Source organism: Plectropomus leopardus, chromosome 11 (genome assembly GCF_026936395.1).
Source record: "Plectropomus leopardus strain MGB_pleo_1.0 chromosome 11, ASM2693639v1, whole genome shotgun sequence".
Classification (NCBI taxonomy): Eukaryota; Metazoa; Chordata; class Actinopteri; order Perciformes; family Serranidae; genus Plectropomus; species Plectropomus leopardus.
In genome coordinates this window covers 3624458-3637566 of record NC_142186.1, presented here as the reverse complement: position 1 = coordinate 3637566, position 13109 = coordinate 3624458, and the positions used below count along the sequence as shown (strand labels likewise).

At 38.0% G+C, this 13109-nt stretch overlaps 1 protein-coding gene across 3 annotated transcripts in view; it reads left to right on the top strand.

Moving 5' to 3' along the window:
- The window catches only part of cdk14 (cyclin dependent kinase 14), a 231510-nt gene that overhangs the window by 81598 nt on the left and 136803 nt on the right, over nucleotides 1–13109 (top strand). For all 3 annotated transcript variants that reach the window (XM_088084957.1, XM_088084959.1, XM_088084958.1), the window contains 4 exons: nucleotides 344–438; nucleotides 1026–1105; nucleotides 7835–7929; nucleotides 12542–12604. In XM_088084957.1, coding sequence (XP_087941083.1) covers nucleotides 344–438; nucleotides 1026–1105; nucleotides 7835–7929; nucleotides 12542–12604 — 333 coding nt within the window. The remainder of the gene's footprint in view (nucleotides 1–343; nucleotides 439–1025; nucleotides 1106–7834; nucleotides 7930–12541; nucleotides 12605–13109) is intronic.

Below are 13109 nucleotides of genomic sequence, written 5' to 3'. Positions count from 1 at the left end.
TCAGCTCTGGGCCTCTTGTCCTCCGCGCTGCTGTTACCTCTCTCTTTGTGAACTGCTGACGATGAAAAGTGTCTTAAAGTTGCAAGGTTTGATTCGAAGTTTGACGATTAAATGAAAAGCAGTCTTCAGTTCTCACATGAAGACTTTGTGAGATTCTCTCTTCCTCCTCCTCCTCACTGACATTACACCTCCCAGATGATGCAGTGGGGAGCCTCCACATTTGAATATCTCTCCCGGACTTGTAATGTCTGTGTGAAATCCTCCGAGAGGTTTCTTTTCTGGGTTGCTGAATTCATCCTCTTTTATTACCTTTTAACATCTCTCTTTTTTTCTGTTTTCTTAGCCTACAAGCCCCAAGTTTGGGAAAGCAGATTCCTATGAGAAGCTGGAGAAACTGGGCGAGGGTTCATATGCTACGGTTTACAAAGGAAAGAGCAAGTAAGAAGTGTGGAATCTGTTCCAGTCACTCTTTATCATGAGAGCCACTCATGCAGGCAGTGAATATTACATTTAATTATACAGGAGCGACGCTGAATGGATCCATTAAATGGAACGGCAATAACAGTTACACAGGGTAGTTTTATGTAAATAATTTTTCTCCTCTGCAAATCCCACACATGCGGTGTAATTTTTTATTTTAATCACCCTACAATGGATGTTTTTATTCAGTAGTTATGTTCCACTTTTTTTCTGGTTTGCTGCATTCCTTTCAGGTTTTCCTAATTAAATTCCAGAAAATGAAAAGTTCACACACTGTAAATGTATGAAAGTGCGCAGACTCTAATCTTCTCAGTAATGATGTTATTTTGCTCCTCACAGCAGCAGCTTTGATTGGTGAGCTTCATTCACTTGTAATCCTGTGGCCTCACACCCGGGTCTCACTCCACTGCTGCTAAATTACATTTCATTGACTTAACAATCTTCACTGTTCCCCGGCTTCACTGATTTTAATAGATTCTTTTTTTCATGTTGCAGAAAAAAAAGTGGGATTACTGTAGTTTGTTTGTCCTCTGTGTTGTTGCCAGGGTGAACGGGAAACTGGTGGCTCTGAAGGTGATCCGTCTGCAGGAGGAGGAAGGGACGCCCTTCACAGCCATAAGAGAAGGTAAGACGTTCAGCGGGGGAATTTACTCCGCTTTTATGCTACTGGAGTACAAATACACAGACTGGAGTGAAATTCTCGTACTGAAAGTAGCACAAAAACTGATGTCAATCCAGGTTCTTAAGGGTTTGATAAGTATTCACTTCGTTCTACAAATAACACGGGGAGAAAGCAATGAGTAACTTAACAATACATGGCCCAAAAATTTTAAAATGTTCCAAAAAAATTACTGTAAATACAAAAGGATAAAAGCAAATATATATATATATATATATATATATATATATATATATATATATATATATATATAATTATTTCCAGTTATTTTTTAATTTTTCTGAAACATAATTTTAAATAGAAAATTATTGTCCATTTTTGGATTTTTTTTCTTTGCAATCTGTTTAATATTTCTTGCAAAGTTGGTCACTGTCTTTTTTTGAAAGAAAACTAATTTTCTGCAGTTTCAAAGGGTCGAAAAGCTTGTGAGAGGCGTCTGAATGCAGCACAATAAAACTGATGTCGATGCAGGTTTCAAAGGTTTAAAGAAAAATAATATTTTAAGTGTTGTAAACTAAGCAAACATTTCCTTGAGCAATGCCCTAAAGCCATCTCAAGTATTTTTTTTACTACTCAAGTACTTTTATTAGTACTTTGTATATAGTTTAAGTTTTCTTTTTTAGTTTTTTTTTTTTATTATCTTTTCTTCTTTTCATTTTCAGGCAGACCTAACTTTGTTGTAACTTTTTACTCTTTACTTGCTAAGTTTTGGGCCATTTCTTTATAAGTTTCCTGTTGCCTTCTTCTCATGTTTTTGAAAGAAATCAAGCCAACTTGCTCATGTTCCAAAAGGGTTAATTATAAAACACTTTCAAGACTCATACTGGACAAAAAAAGCTTTCTTAATAATCTGGATGTTTTGGGAATAAACAAAGCTAACAAAAAAGGCAAGAAGGTTGATTTCTAAAAGAAAAAGTGATAATAAACAAAAAGCTAGAAAAATGTGTTCATATTTTAGACATCCGGTGACTTGTCCTTTTATGTAACAGCAGCACAAAAAGCGTCCTGGCTGTGTTTGTTCTGTCAGCTGTGTGTGTGTGTGTGTGTGTGTGTGTGTGTGTGTGTGTGTGTGTGTGTGTGTGTGTGTGTGTGTGTGTGTGTGTGTGTGTGTGTGTGTGCGTGTGTGTGTGTGTGTGTGTGTGTGTGTGTGTGTGTGTGTGTGTGTGTGTAAAGCACTTGACACTCTTCACTCTCCTGGCTGAACTTTAAGAAGACACACTCACCTCCACATGCATGGCTGGCATTTGAATTTAGATAAGAAAAATTATTGTGTCTGTTTGATCTGTGTATGATCCAGGCCTGATGAAGGGAGAGCCTACACACACACACACACAATCCAAACTCTCCCTGTGAGCGGATCAGTAAGGCGCTTTGAAATTGAACTAATTCAGCAATTACTGAGCAGGAAGCTCCCAGCGCTGATATGTGAGCAGCATTACCGACCGCTCCTGAATAAAGTAATATATCCAGAGTAAGAGTTCAGAGCGTGTGTGTGTGTGTGTGTGTGTGTCCAAGCTTATTAAAACTGCACACCCTCATGCCCATTACTAGAGATGGGGAGTTGGATCTTCAAACCGGTGACAGGATCTTTGAGGTATCTGACTGTAGCACTAACCTCCTGCTTACTGCCTTATCTGATTTTTTAACAACCTTTAGGTAGTCATACAGGATGAATGTATTCATGAGGCTCCACCACTCGCCGGCTCTCTGAGGCTCGCTGCATCAAAGCTCCCCAATGCCCTTGAAAAAAAGAACTTTGTGTTTGCTAAATTAATCACATTGGCAACTGTCTGAGAATCCCATTTACGCCTCATAATAAAAACTGCACTTATTATGCCGCTCTCACATTCGGTCTTAATGAAACTATTCCCTGTATTGCCTTTCTGAGACCGGTTGAGTTTTGTTGTCAGCTGTTTGTTTGCCTGCAAATTTGTCTGCGTAATTACTGGAGAAAGCTTTGCAGTTGGCTGCTTAAGTCTAATCACACCTCGTTTCCTGTCTGTCACAAGTGAAGTGGCTTCAGAGTCCAGAATATCACCAACATAGGCAAAAAGTTGTGAGGTATTTGTTAACAAATTAGTATAATGATGGTAAAATTAAACGTTAATTAACCCTTTGAAACCAGAGCAGATTTGCTATATCTTGAGATATGACCCACGATTTAGCAAGAAATTAATAAACAGAACAAGAAAATTACCTGAAAATTAGCACCCCCCCATAAATAAATAATTAAACTGATAAATTAATTAATTAATTAAATCATTAATAACAAGTAAAAAACAAACAGACAAAGAAATAACTTTGAAAAAAATGCTTAAAAATAACAATAATGCTTTAACATAATTTTGAATATAGAATTATGATAATTATAGATAAAGTTGTCTGGACATTTCTCTCTCTGTCTCTCTGTCTCTGTCTCTCTCTCTCTCTCTCTCTATATATATATATATATCTTCCAAATTGTCTGACATTTTATGCCACGTTGCTCATTGCATTTTTCAACATGTTTTCAAAAGAAATCAAACCAATTTGCTCAGGTTTAAATACTTGTTCAAGGCATCTGAATGCAGCACAAGAATAATGATGTTAATCCAGTTTTCAAAGGGTTAAAACTGGGGTAGGCAGTTTTATTGTGGCATCACTGGGCCCAAACTCCATAATGAACTTTGAGCATATTGTAATTCAAGTGCACTCAGAGAAAACTAGACCTCTGCGCCTTGTCTTTGCTCTGTTTCAGACTGTAGAAAATCTAGCGGGTACAGGAGACCTTGGCCAATCATAGGTCATTTCAGAAAGAGGACATTCCTATTGGCTCTTCTATAAATGCAGATGTGAGTGCTCATACCATACCTGAAAGCCTGAGTCACTGGTGGAGAATCCTGCTGAGGAAGTTGCTATTCCGGCATTGGTCTAAAGAGTCTAAAAGAGACAGTGAACAAAATAAAATGTGTATCTTTTTCAGTAAAGCATTTCAGAGACAATGAATAGATAATGAACAACTATGCATATAGTAAAATACAAAGTGGCAGAAGAATGACAAAAAAAACTATCGCTGTTATCAAGGGTAAACGTAGGAGGGCAGTGAAAGAAGAAAGCGAAGAAAAAAAAACTGTAATACAGCACTTTGCGGTCTGACCACAAAGCGAACCTAAATGAAATGAAAGAAAACACATTACTTTCTACCATTTCAGGACAAGATATTTTGGGATGAAACTATTAAACCTTAATAAGATCTTCCCGCAACAAAGACTCCACACAAACCATTACATGGCAGATTTAAATTTAAAAAGACACATTCCAACATGCGATAAAAAGAATATAAATCTTTCATTAGCCTCTCAGAATCAGAGATAACAGCTAACGGGAGCCAAAGGTTCATGGCTGCAACTTCAAGTTCACGTTTATGTAGCTTAAGTTAGCTAGAGCCTTAAATCAGACTGTTCTCTGCGCTAGAGACTGCCTCATTGGGAGGAGACAGGGGAAGCAGTTCTTGAGACTGATACACAATCAGTGGTTGCGGAAACCCAAATCCAACCAGCACAAACTCCAGCGCTGTGGGGATTGGACAGACCTGACTCCCTGCAGAATCACAAACTTTCTGTTGCTGCTGTTACACGGGTTAGATCTGGTGCTGTTGCTGGTCACCGGCCTGAAACACCCAATGTTGTGGGGTAGTGAGGCTCTGCAGCCGCCTACTGAAGCACTGTCTTCCAAGCTGTTGTCTCCCTTTTCCAGATTATTGCCTACCCTACCTTAAAAATATATATATATATCTTTTCTTGATGAAGACATACTTAACTTATCTTTACAGAGAGGATTTTCAAATTTGAAGGTACATGGTAGATTTATTAGTCATTTAATCATTCAATTCAAACATAGTTTGTATTACATTTTAAAATTCTATCCAGTTGCTCAGGCATGTTGCTGCTGATGGCATCATACAATTCCTGCAGTGCATTTTTTAAATTTGCATCAGAGCCTTGTGTCCTGTCGGCTCTGAACGAGGTCCGCCTATCCAGTGCTAGCTTGATCTGGGATGTTAGGGGTTAACCATGTCTCTATGAAGATGCGCGAGTCATAATCATTAAAATTATTGTGCTTTTCATTTAATAAACCTCATTGTTGATTCCCTCACATTTTATCAGTAGTCATTAAAATTATTTACATTCTCTATTAACCTCTCTATATAGTAATATTGAAATTGCCTGTGCAGGGCTGAAATTGCACACCTGCACTCTGGGGGTTCCCCGAAAACAATGCTTGCTTGTACTGAACGTGAAGTAGAACAGCCGCTGCGCGCGTGCATTTTGTATAAAATGGAAGACAACATACAGCATTGAATATTCATGAGTTCTTCATGATGGATGACTCTGTTGACTGTCTTCTTTTGTCTTCTTTGAATGAGACGTGATGGATCCTTTTGGCTGCATTGTAAACTGATACAGAAGCTAAGTTCTTTCATTTCTGACAGAGAAGCGGGTCCAGTGGTTGATAGATATGTCATTTTAAACTGAACTTTAGGATCCTGTATCAAAACACATCTTCCATTACAACCAGCTATCAATATGGTCTGGAAGCTTAGGATTAAAGTAAAGTTCTATGAAAACTGAAATACCTCCTTTACACTTTGAATTGTAATGTTTGACATCAAAATTGTATCTACTTGTATCTGATTTAACCTGATTACATTTACACCTGGTATTAATATGTGTCTCAAGTTTGCACATTGAGTTTGAATTGAGATTACTATGTGCTGTCCAGTTGAACAACATTTTCTCTTGTTTCTGCAGCTGTTTTTCTTGTTGTTGTCTTTAGCTTGTCTGTATGCCAGTTTTATGTGTTTAATTTTTAGCCAACATTGCAGCCAGGACTGGTTGTAGCCATTCTTTACCATTTGCTTCACCATCACTTCGTAAATGGCTAAGTGGTACTGATGTCATTCTGCACAATAATTAGCTTCTATTGTGTGCAGCGTATTTTCGGAGAAACAGCCCTTTGGAGCAATGCACATTTGTTTTGGGAATACCAAGCTGTTTGACAATGGCATGACACATTAACACCTTAGCTGGCTAACTGGCTAATGGTTGCTACCTTGCTGGTTTGACACAGGTGTGATTACAGCATGTGTTTCTCTGCACACATAGTTGTAGAATGTGGATTGAAAAGGCAGTTGCATTTTCACTTGTTCAACGGGGTCACAATGGCCTTGTGCAGACTGCCAGCCCCAGTCCATTTTTTAACATATCCAGTCTCAGCTCCATCACAGCATATCGTGTTAAATCTCAAGTCCAAGTTGTCACAATGCTAAGATGAGATTTATAGTTCAGCAGGAGAAATAGGTTCCCATGCAACCAAATGGCATTTTTGAACCTGTTCTTTTAGGACCCTAATGGTGTCTTGTTAAGAATTTGCCTTGTTGTTTAGGTCAACTCATGGTCAATGAGGTTTGTTTGACGTCCATCTTGAATTGATGCCCACGCAGAAGGAAAAAAAACAAAACACTTTTCATAACTTCTAAACAAGACAACATGCAAAGACAAATGTACCCACTTTTTTCATATAATTGTGACACCGGGAATCAAATGGAAAGATCAGTGATGTGGCACAACCACTCTTTACTAATTAAAAGCAGGCAAAAGACAAATTTTAGGCCCATAACAATATAACCTATATTGTGGTTGGCAATAGTTCCCTGCAATAATCAAATTAAACTAGTTTATTCTCTAAAATCAATTGCGAGATTATGAAATGGATGAGGTCTATGGCACGAGGATGAGTCAGTTCCATGTTAATAGATGACCTAAAACCAGAGCAGGTACCTGAAGAAGTGGGAATAATGCTGTTGAGTGTGAAGTGTGACTTGTGTTGTAGAAGCTTTGAAGTTTTGCCTTGTTGTTGGACTTTACAGACAAGAGGACTGTGTAAATGAACCACCTGTGGCTATTAGGTTTAATGGCAACCTACTGCAGCTCACTTTTCTCTTGATTACCCTCATGAGAACCTGTTCAAGTCACGAGTCATCATAAGCTAATTGCAAGTCAAGATGCATCTTCTCTCCAAAAGCTGAACATCAAAGTAGAACTGCATTTGGACATTTTCTTTTCAAAGCTGCTTTAGTCATGTTTTCACATGACTGAGGTAACGAACCTTCATATAGGTAGCTCTGCTAAAAGAATAATGTAGTCTTTTGACCCTCAAGGCTCTTAGGCTGGTTGTACAGTTCATTATGTATCTGCTTCTATTATCTGCACAGTCCTCCCAGAATGCACTCAAGGTCCAGATGAAGTGAATCACGTGTGAAAGTCTTAACAAGTCAGAATGTGTTGATCACACCCGGCCTCCTCAGTAAGACTCAGTAAGCTCTGCCAGGAAAGTAACAAGCACTTTGACCATCTCCCCAACACATCATCTCATCGCTCCACTTATTAACAACGTATGTTACATCATAAATGTTTGGACTAATGAGTGTGAGAACTCGGAGCAGTAATCCTCTCCGTGTTTTCTTCCTCTGTTTTAATCTTTTCTTAATCCCCAGTATGTATGTAGTGAGGCTCATAGAGGCCTCTGTGTTACATTCTAATGATGCGGCTAATGAAGGCGTTGATCATAGCGAGTCCTCTGATATCTCGACACGTGCTTCACATTAACCTTCTGTCTCTTTCCGTTCTGTTTCAGCATCTCTCTTGAAAGGCCTGAAGCATGCGAACATCGTGCTCCTCCATGACATCATCCACACCAAGGAAACCCTGACTCTGGTCTTCGAATATGTGGTAAGTCTGAAATTACCCATTCGGACTGTTTATGTGCAGACAGTAGATGTCTGAAATTAGGTTGAGAATCTGTTTTTAATGTCGTGTGTGCGTGTCCGTTGTTTGATTGTTTTGACCTCAGTGTTTGCTCTCTGATTGAGTTTCAGTTTTTAATACGGTGCCCACAGAAACATGAGCCGTGGATATTTTCATTGGCATACTCTTGTTTATAGGGCACTTAAAGAATGTTAAAGCTTTTTCCATTGTAGGACGGCGGCCAGCAGAGGTCGGTCTGTCTGTGCTAGCTACAGGACGCCAGGAAGCCATTTTATTGAACGGTCACTGTTGTAGTACTTCAGATATTCCATCAAATATTTAAATATTCTATTGATGTACTTATGGCCTGTACAAAAGCTTTCTACTGGAACATTCTGCTGACTGCAGTTTACAGACAGAACTGAAATATACCAGGCATAGAGATGACCATTAGTGCTAGAGGTAATGAAGATATATCTGAAACTCCGAGGTGTATTTGTAATTTGATCAGTATCAGATATTTAATACATGATCTAATTTTAATTCTTAGTTTATTTTAACCTGTTTCACTTTAGCATGTAGCTGTGCTCTGACATGGTTTGGACCAAGCACCCAGGAACTGTACTGGCCTTTTTATTTGATTTATTTTTTTTTTTTCTTTGCACCATTAAAAACAGTGACAGAAAACGGGTCAAAAAGAATACAGAAAATCAGGTGCCAGAGGGGTTAGAAACCCAAATGGGCTTATAGAAATACTTCACCGAAGGTAATTAATACAATGAATTACAAGTAATACAGTAACTTACTATACTTTGATACAAGCAATATACAATAGGGTCAGCAATAAATGACAAAAGATCAAGACAAATTATGAGTGTGAATGTGTGTGTATGTGTGTATAAGTACATATGTGTGCATGTGTGCGTAATTAGACTGTAGATTACCATATACTAATGATGGCTGTTAGGGGACTTGTTTCATCAGGCTGGCCACCAGCTCTCGCTTGAATTTATTAAGAGATGATGATGTTTTGGCTTTGAGAGCCAACTGGACATAGTGCCTAAATCATGGAATTACAGTTTCGGGGTCTGTCACATGATGCCATGGCATGCCATAGACTTACATTGTGGGATACTTCTAAAGTCTTAATTATTTAAAATCTTTGAAAAGAAAATAGACACTTTCTTTTGGTCATTTTCCTTTTTTTGTTTTCCTGTTTGAGATTTTCTTTACTTTTTTTTTTTTTTATGGTTGCTCATTTTCAGGTAATTTTCTTGTAACCTTTTACAAATTTCCTGCTAATTTTTTGGCCATTCCTTGATGAGTTGCCCGTTGCCCTCTTCCAATGTTTTTGAAAGAAATCAGCCAAATTTGCTCAGATTTCAAAGGGTTAATAGTAGATTTGATACGAGTTTTCAGTTTAACATAATGCCAAGGAAATCCAGTCCTAAAGTAATGTACTGATGAAAAAAAAAACGGACCCGATCATTACCAGTTTTTATGAAACCCTAACGATAGATTTATGTAGATATAGATATCAGTATTGGCCCCAAATGTTCTGTGTCATTCAACCAAAAAATGTTTTAAAAATTTTAAAAAAGGAAAAAAAACCCTAAGTAAAGTAAAACATAGCACTCCTAAAATCTGACCTCTTAAGTGATCTCCACTAGTGACATTTATGTCTCTTGCCTCCCACCTACTGTAAGTGCCAGATCCCTAGTGAGCAGGAAAACTGGACCGAAGCTTCATTTCATCCTCACAGAAACATTTGTGTGACATCACAATCTCTGCATTCATTTTTATCTGTACTCTGTGACAATAACAGCAGAAACTAGTCCACCGTGTTCTAGGAGGCGAGAAGCAGCATGAAACTTGATGAGCTTTTGCAACTCTTGAAGGTGCTGCTGTTGTGCAAACTGCATGTGAACTTGTCATTTTTCTCTGGAGATGAGTCTTTTAGAATCCCATTCAAATCACTGAAAGTCAAAACAATCATATTGAATTATTGCCCGGGCCCAGGGGCAAAATAAACTTCATCAGGACATCTTAGACATATTTTCCTGCTCAGCCTCCACATATTTTACAACTAGAGGATTTTTTCTGTAATGGAAGTGGATAGCAGTGATACTACACAGTTCAGAAGAGTTCAAATCCTCAGTTATCCCTTCGCATATGTAGCCACTGACAACCACTGATGGTCACATTGATATTCAGGTCAATCTTTGATCTGGAAATGCTGAGTGAGGCCAAATCTCTCAACCCAGAACACGCTGAATCAGCTCTCCCCCACTTTTTCACTTAATGAGACTGAAAACTCTGTGATGCCCCCTTTTGGTGGATGTAAGACATGTCAAAGGTTCAGCTTCTGAAGGAGATGTGGTGAGACGAGAATGCTCAGCAGATCATGTTCGAATAAAGAATGAGAGCTGAGGCGGGAGGTCAGTTAACCCTTTGAAACCTGAGCAAATTGGTTTGGTCACCTCAAAAACATGGGGAGAAGGCAATGAGGTACTACTAACTCAACAAGACATGGCCCAAAAAAATAGTGAGAAATGGGTTTAAAAAAAGAAAAAATAAAGAGAAAATGACCTAAAAGGTGCTGAAAATAAAAATTAAAATGTTTAAGATGATATTTTTCTAATATAATAATCTCAAATATATAATTTAATAACTTTAAATAAGCGGATGACAAAGGATGGATGCATAACTATAAATGTAGTTTTCTGGACAGTTTTTCTTTGTTTCACAAAATTACTTTCAAATATTACCCCCTCTCTTAAGTTAAAAAAAACTTATTTTTAGGTCATTTTATTGTCACCTTGTACTAATTTCTTACAGTTTGTGGGACATTTTTCTGCTAAATGGCCTATTGCCATTTCCTGCTTTTTAAAGAAACTTTAAAAGTAAAATTACTCAGGTTTCAAAAGACTAAATGACTTCTTAAAAATGTCCTAAGAAAACCGATTTTGATCCGGCTTTGAAAGGGTTAAGATCCTTTCTGATTATTCATATCTTTGACTTAACTTGTGAATTAATCCTGGTGGCTTCTTTATTTGACAGAAATTCTAAGCTGCGCTCCATTCATCGTCTCGTGTTCAGAGCTGTTTTCCATACAGAGGACTTTCCAAGCACAAAAATCAGCTCATTGTTCTCCTCTCAGTGCTAATGATGATTGACGGGGCGAGGGTGACAAACACATGGAGAGGGGACAATGAAACAATGAAATGTATCACTGAGAGATCGAGGAGACAGAGTAAGACGGACAGGCACGTCCACGCTGGAGCATGTGTGTGAATTATTCAGCAGAGCAGGCTCGGCGGCTGCGGGCAGCAGCAGTGGGAGATTGTTGAGATTGTAAATATCAGCGTGATTTCAGAGCGGCCGCCTCCTCCATCCTCAATCTGCTAGCAAAACACAGAGGTGAGCGGCCGGTCGCAGACTGACCCTGCATGGTGTCACATGAGTCAGTGGATGAGGGGGAGACATCAGCTCGGCTTTCACATAAACCACCTCACATCTCAGATGGTAAACACTTTGATAAAATCAAACACATCTCTCATGTTTCTTAATATCAGAGAGAAAATGTACGATGTAGACAAAAGTATATAGACACCCCTGTCCACAAAGAGCAGTCAATTTTTGTACTTGGAAATATCCCCCAGAGATGTCTAATTATGGACTTTTCTGCCTCACATTTAACCCCTTAACACCTGGATGAACACAAGTTTTCTCTCAAAAACGTGGGGAAAACATAATGAGCAACTGTACAAGAGATGTCATGCAACTGTAAATAAATTTAAAAAAATTAAAAAAGTAAAGTGTGATGGAAAAATGATCTGAAAAATGATCAGGGATGGATAATTAGATATTATCAAAAAATAAATACAATGTCCAGACAGCTGTGTCTATAAATTGTCTTAATTATATATTTAAAATTATGTTACAGAAATACTTTCCTGCTTAATTTCCAGAAATGTTCTTATAATTTTTTACAAATTTATTGCTGACTTTTTGGGCCATTTCTTGTGCTGCATTTAGACATGTTGCAAAAGTATTTAAATCGCTGAAACCTGTGAAAATTACTTTGATTCCTCTAAAAAAAATGGGGAAAACATAATGAACAACATGACAAGAAATGTCCTGCAATTGTAAAAAAACAAACAAACAAAAAAACAGAGTAAAATTTCCAGAAAATGATGTTTATACATTTTTGTAATTTATCTTAATTAATTGTATATTTAAAATTATATTGCTTATTATTATTTATTTTGAGCACTTTCTTTTGCGTGTTTGTTTGTTTTTTACTTCACTAATTTCCCAGTCATTGTCTTGTAAGTTTTATTCTCAATTTCTTTCTCATTTTGGGGCCATTTCCTTTGAAGCTTCTTGTTGCCTCTCATGTTTCCGAAAAAAATCAAACCTAAATTTCAATGGGCTAATTGAACTGACATCCAACCACATCTGTGACTGGTCACAAGCTTTAAGATTTTCTCAAGTTTCGAGTTCTTCATCATCATGTGTTCTACAATTACAGACACAGCTGTGAATTTATGGTCTTCCTCATGTATTAATGTTCTCTTTTGCTTTTATTTGCCAGCACACAGACCTGTGTCAGTACATGGACAAACACCCCGGGGGGCTCCATCCAGACAATGTGAAGGTACAGTAAGTTTCATCATTGTGCTCACAAATGAGCACCTTGTCATAAATGCTCATAAAGTGCGGATGAAAAAGTAGTGATTACAAGGAGCAGATGAGGTGGATGACATGATAAGAAACAGGCAGAAGTGTAACCTTTGACCTTTTACAGAGATCCTTTGTCAGCGCTGCACCATAGACCCTTCATTACACCATCTTTGCTTTTTTAGAAGAAACAAACGACTCCAGCATCATGTTGCGTCAGTGTGTGATTATAGATAGTCAGCCTCTAGGGTGACATATACCATATTTATGTGGCAAAAACAACCACAGTAGCATAACATGTCCATAACAGTCATTTAGCATCCCTGTGATATGGAGGCGGATCTCGTCCTTTGCTCGGAGGTTAAGGAGCTCCTGGACATCAATGACAACCCAATTTGCGGACATTACCTGGGTCAATTGGCTTTTAAAAAAATGAGAAGAAGGTAATGAACAGCAAAAGAAGTGATTACCCAAAAGTTAGC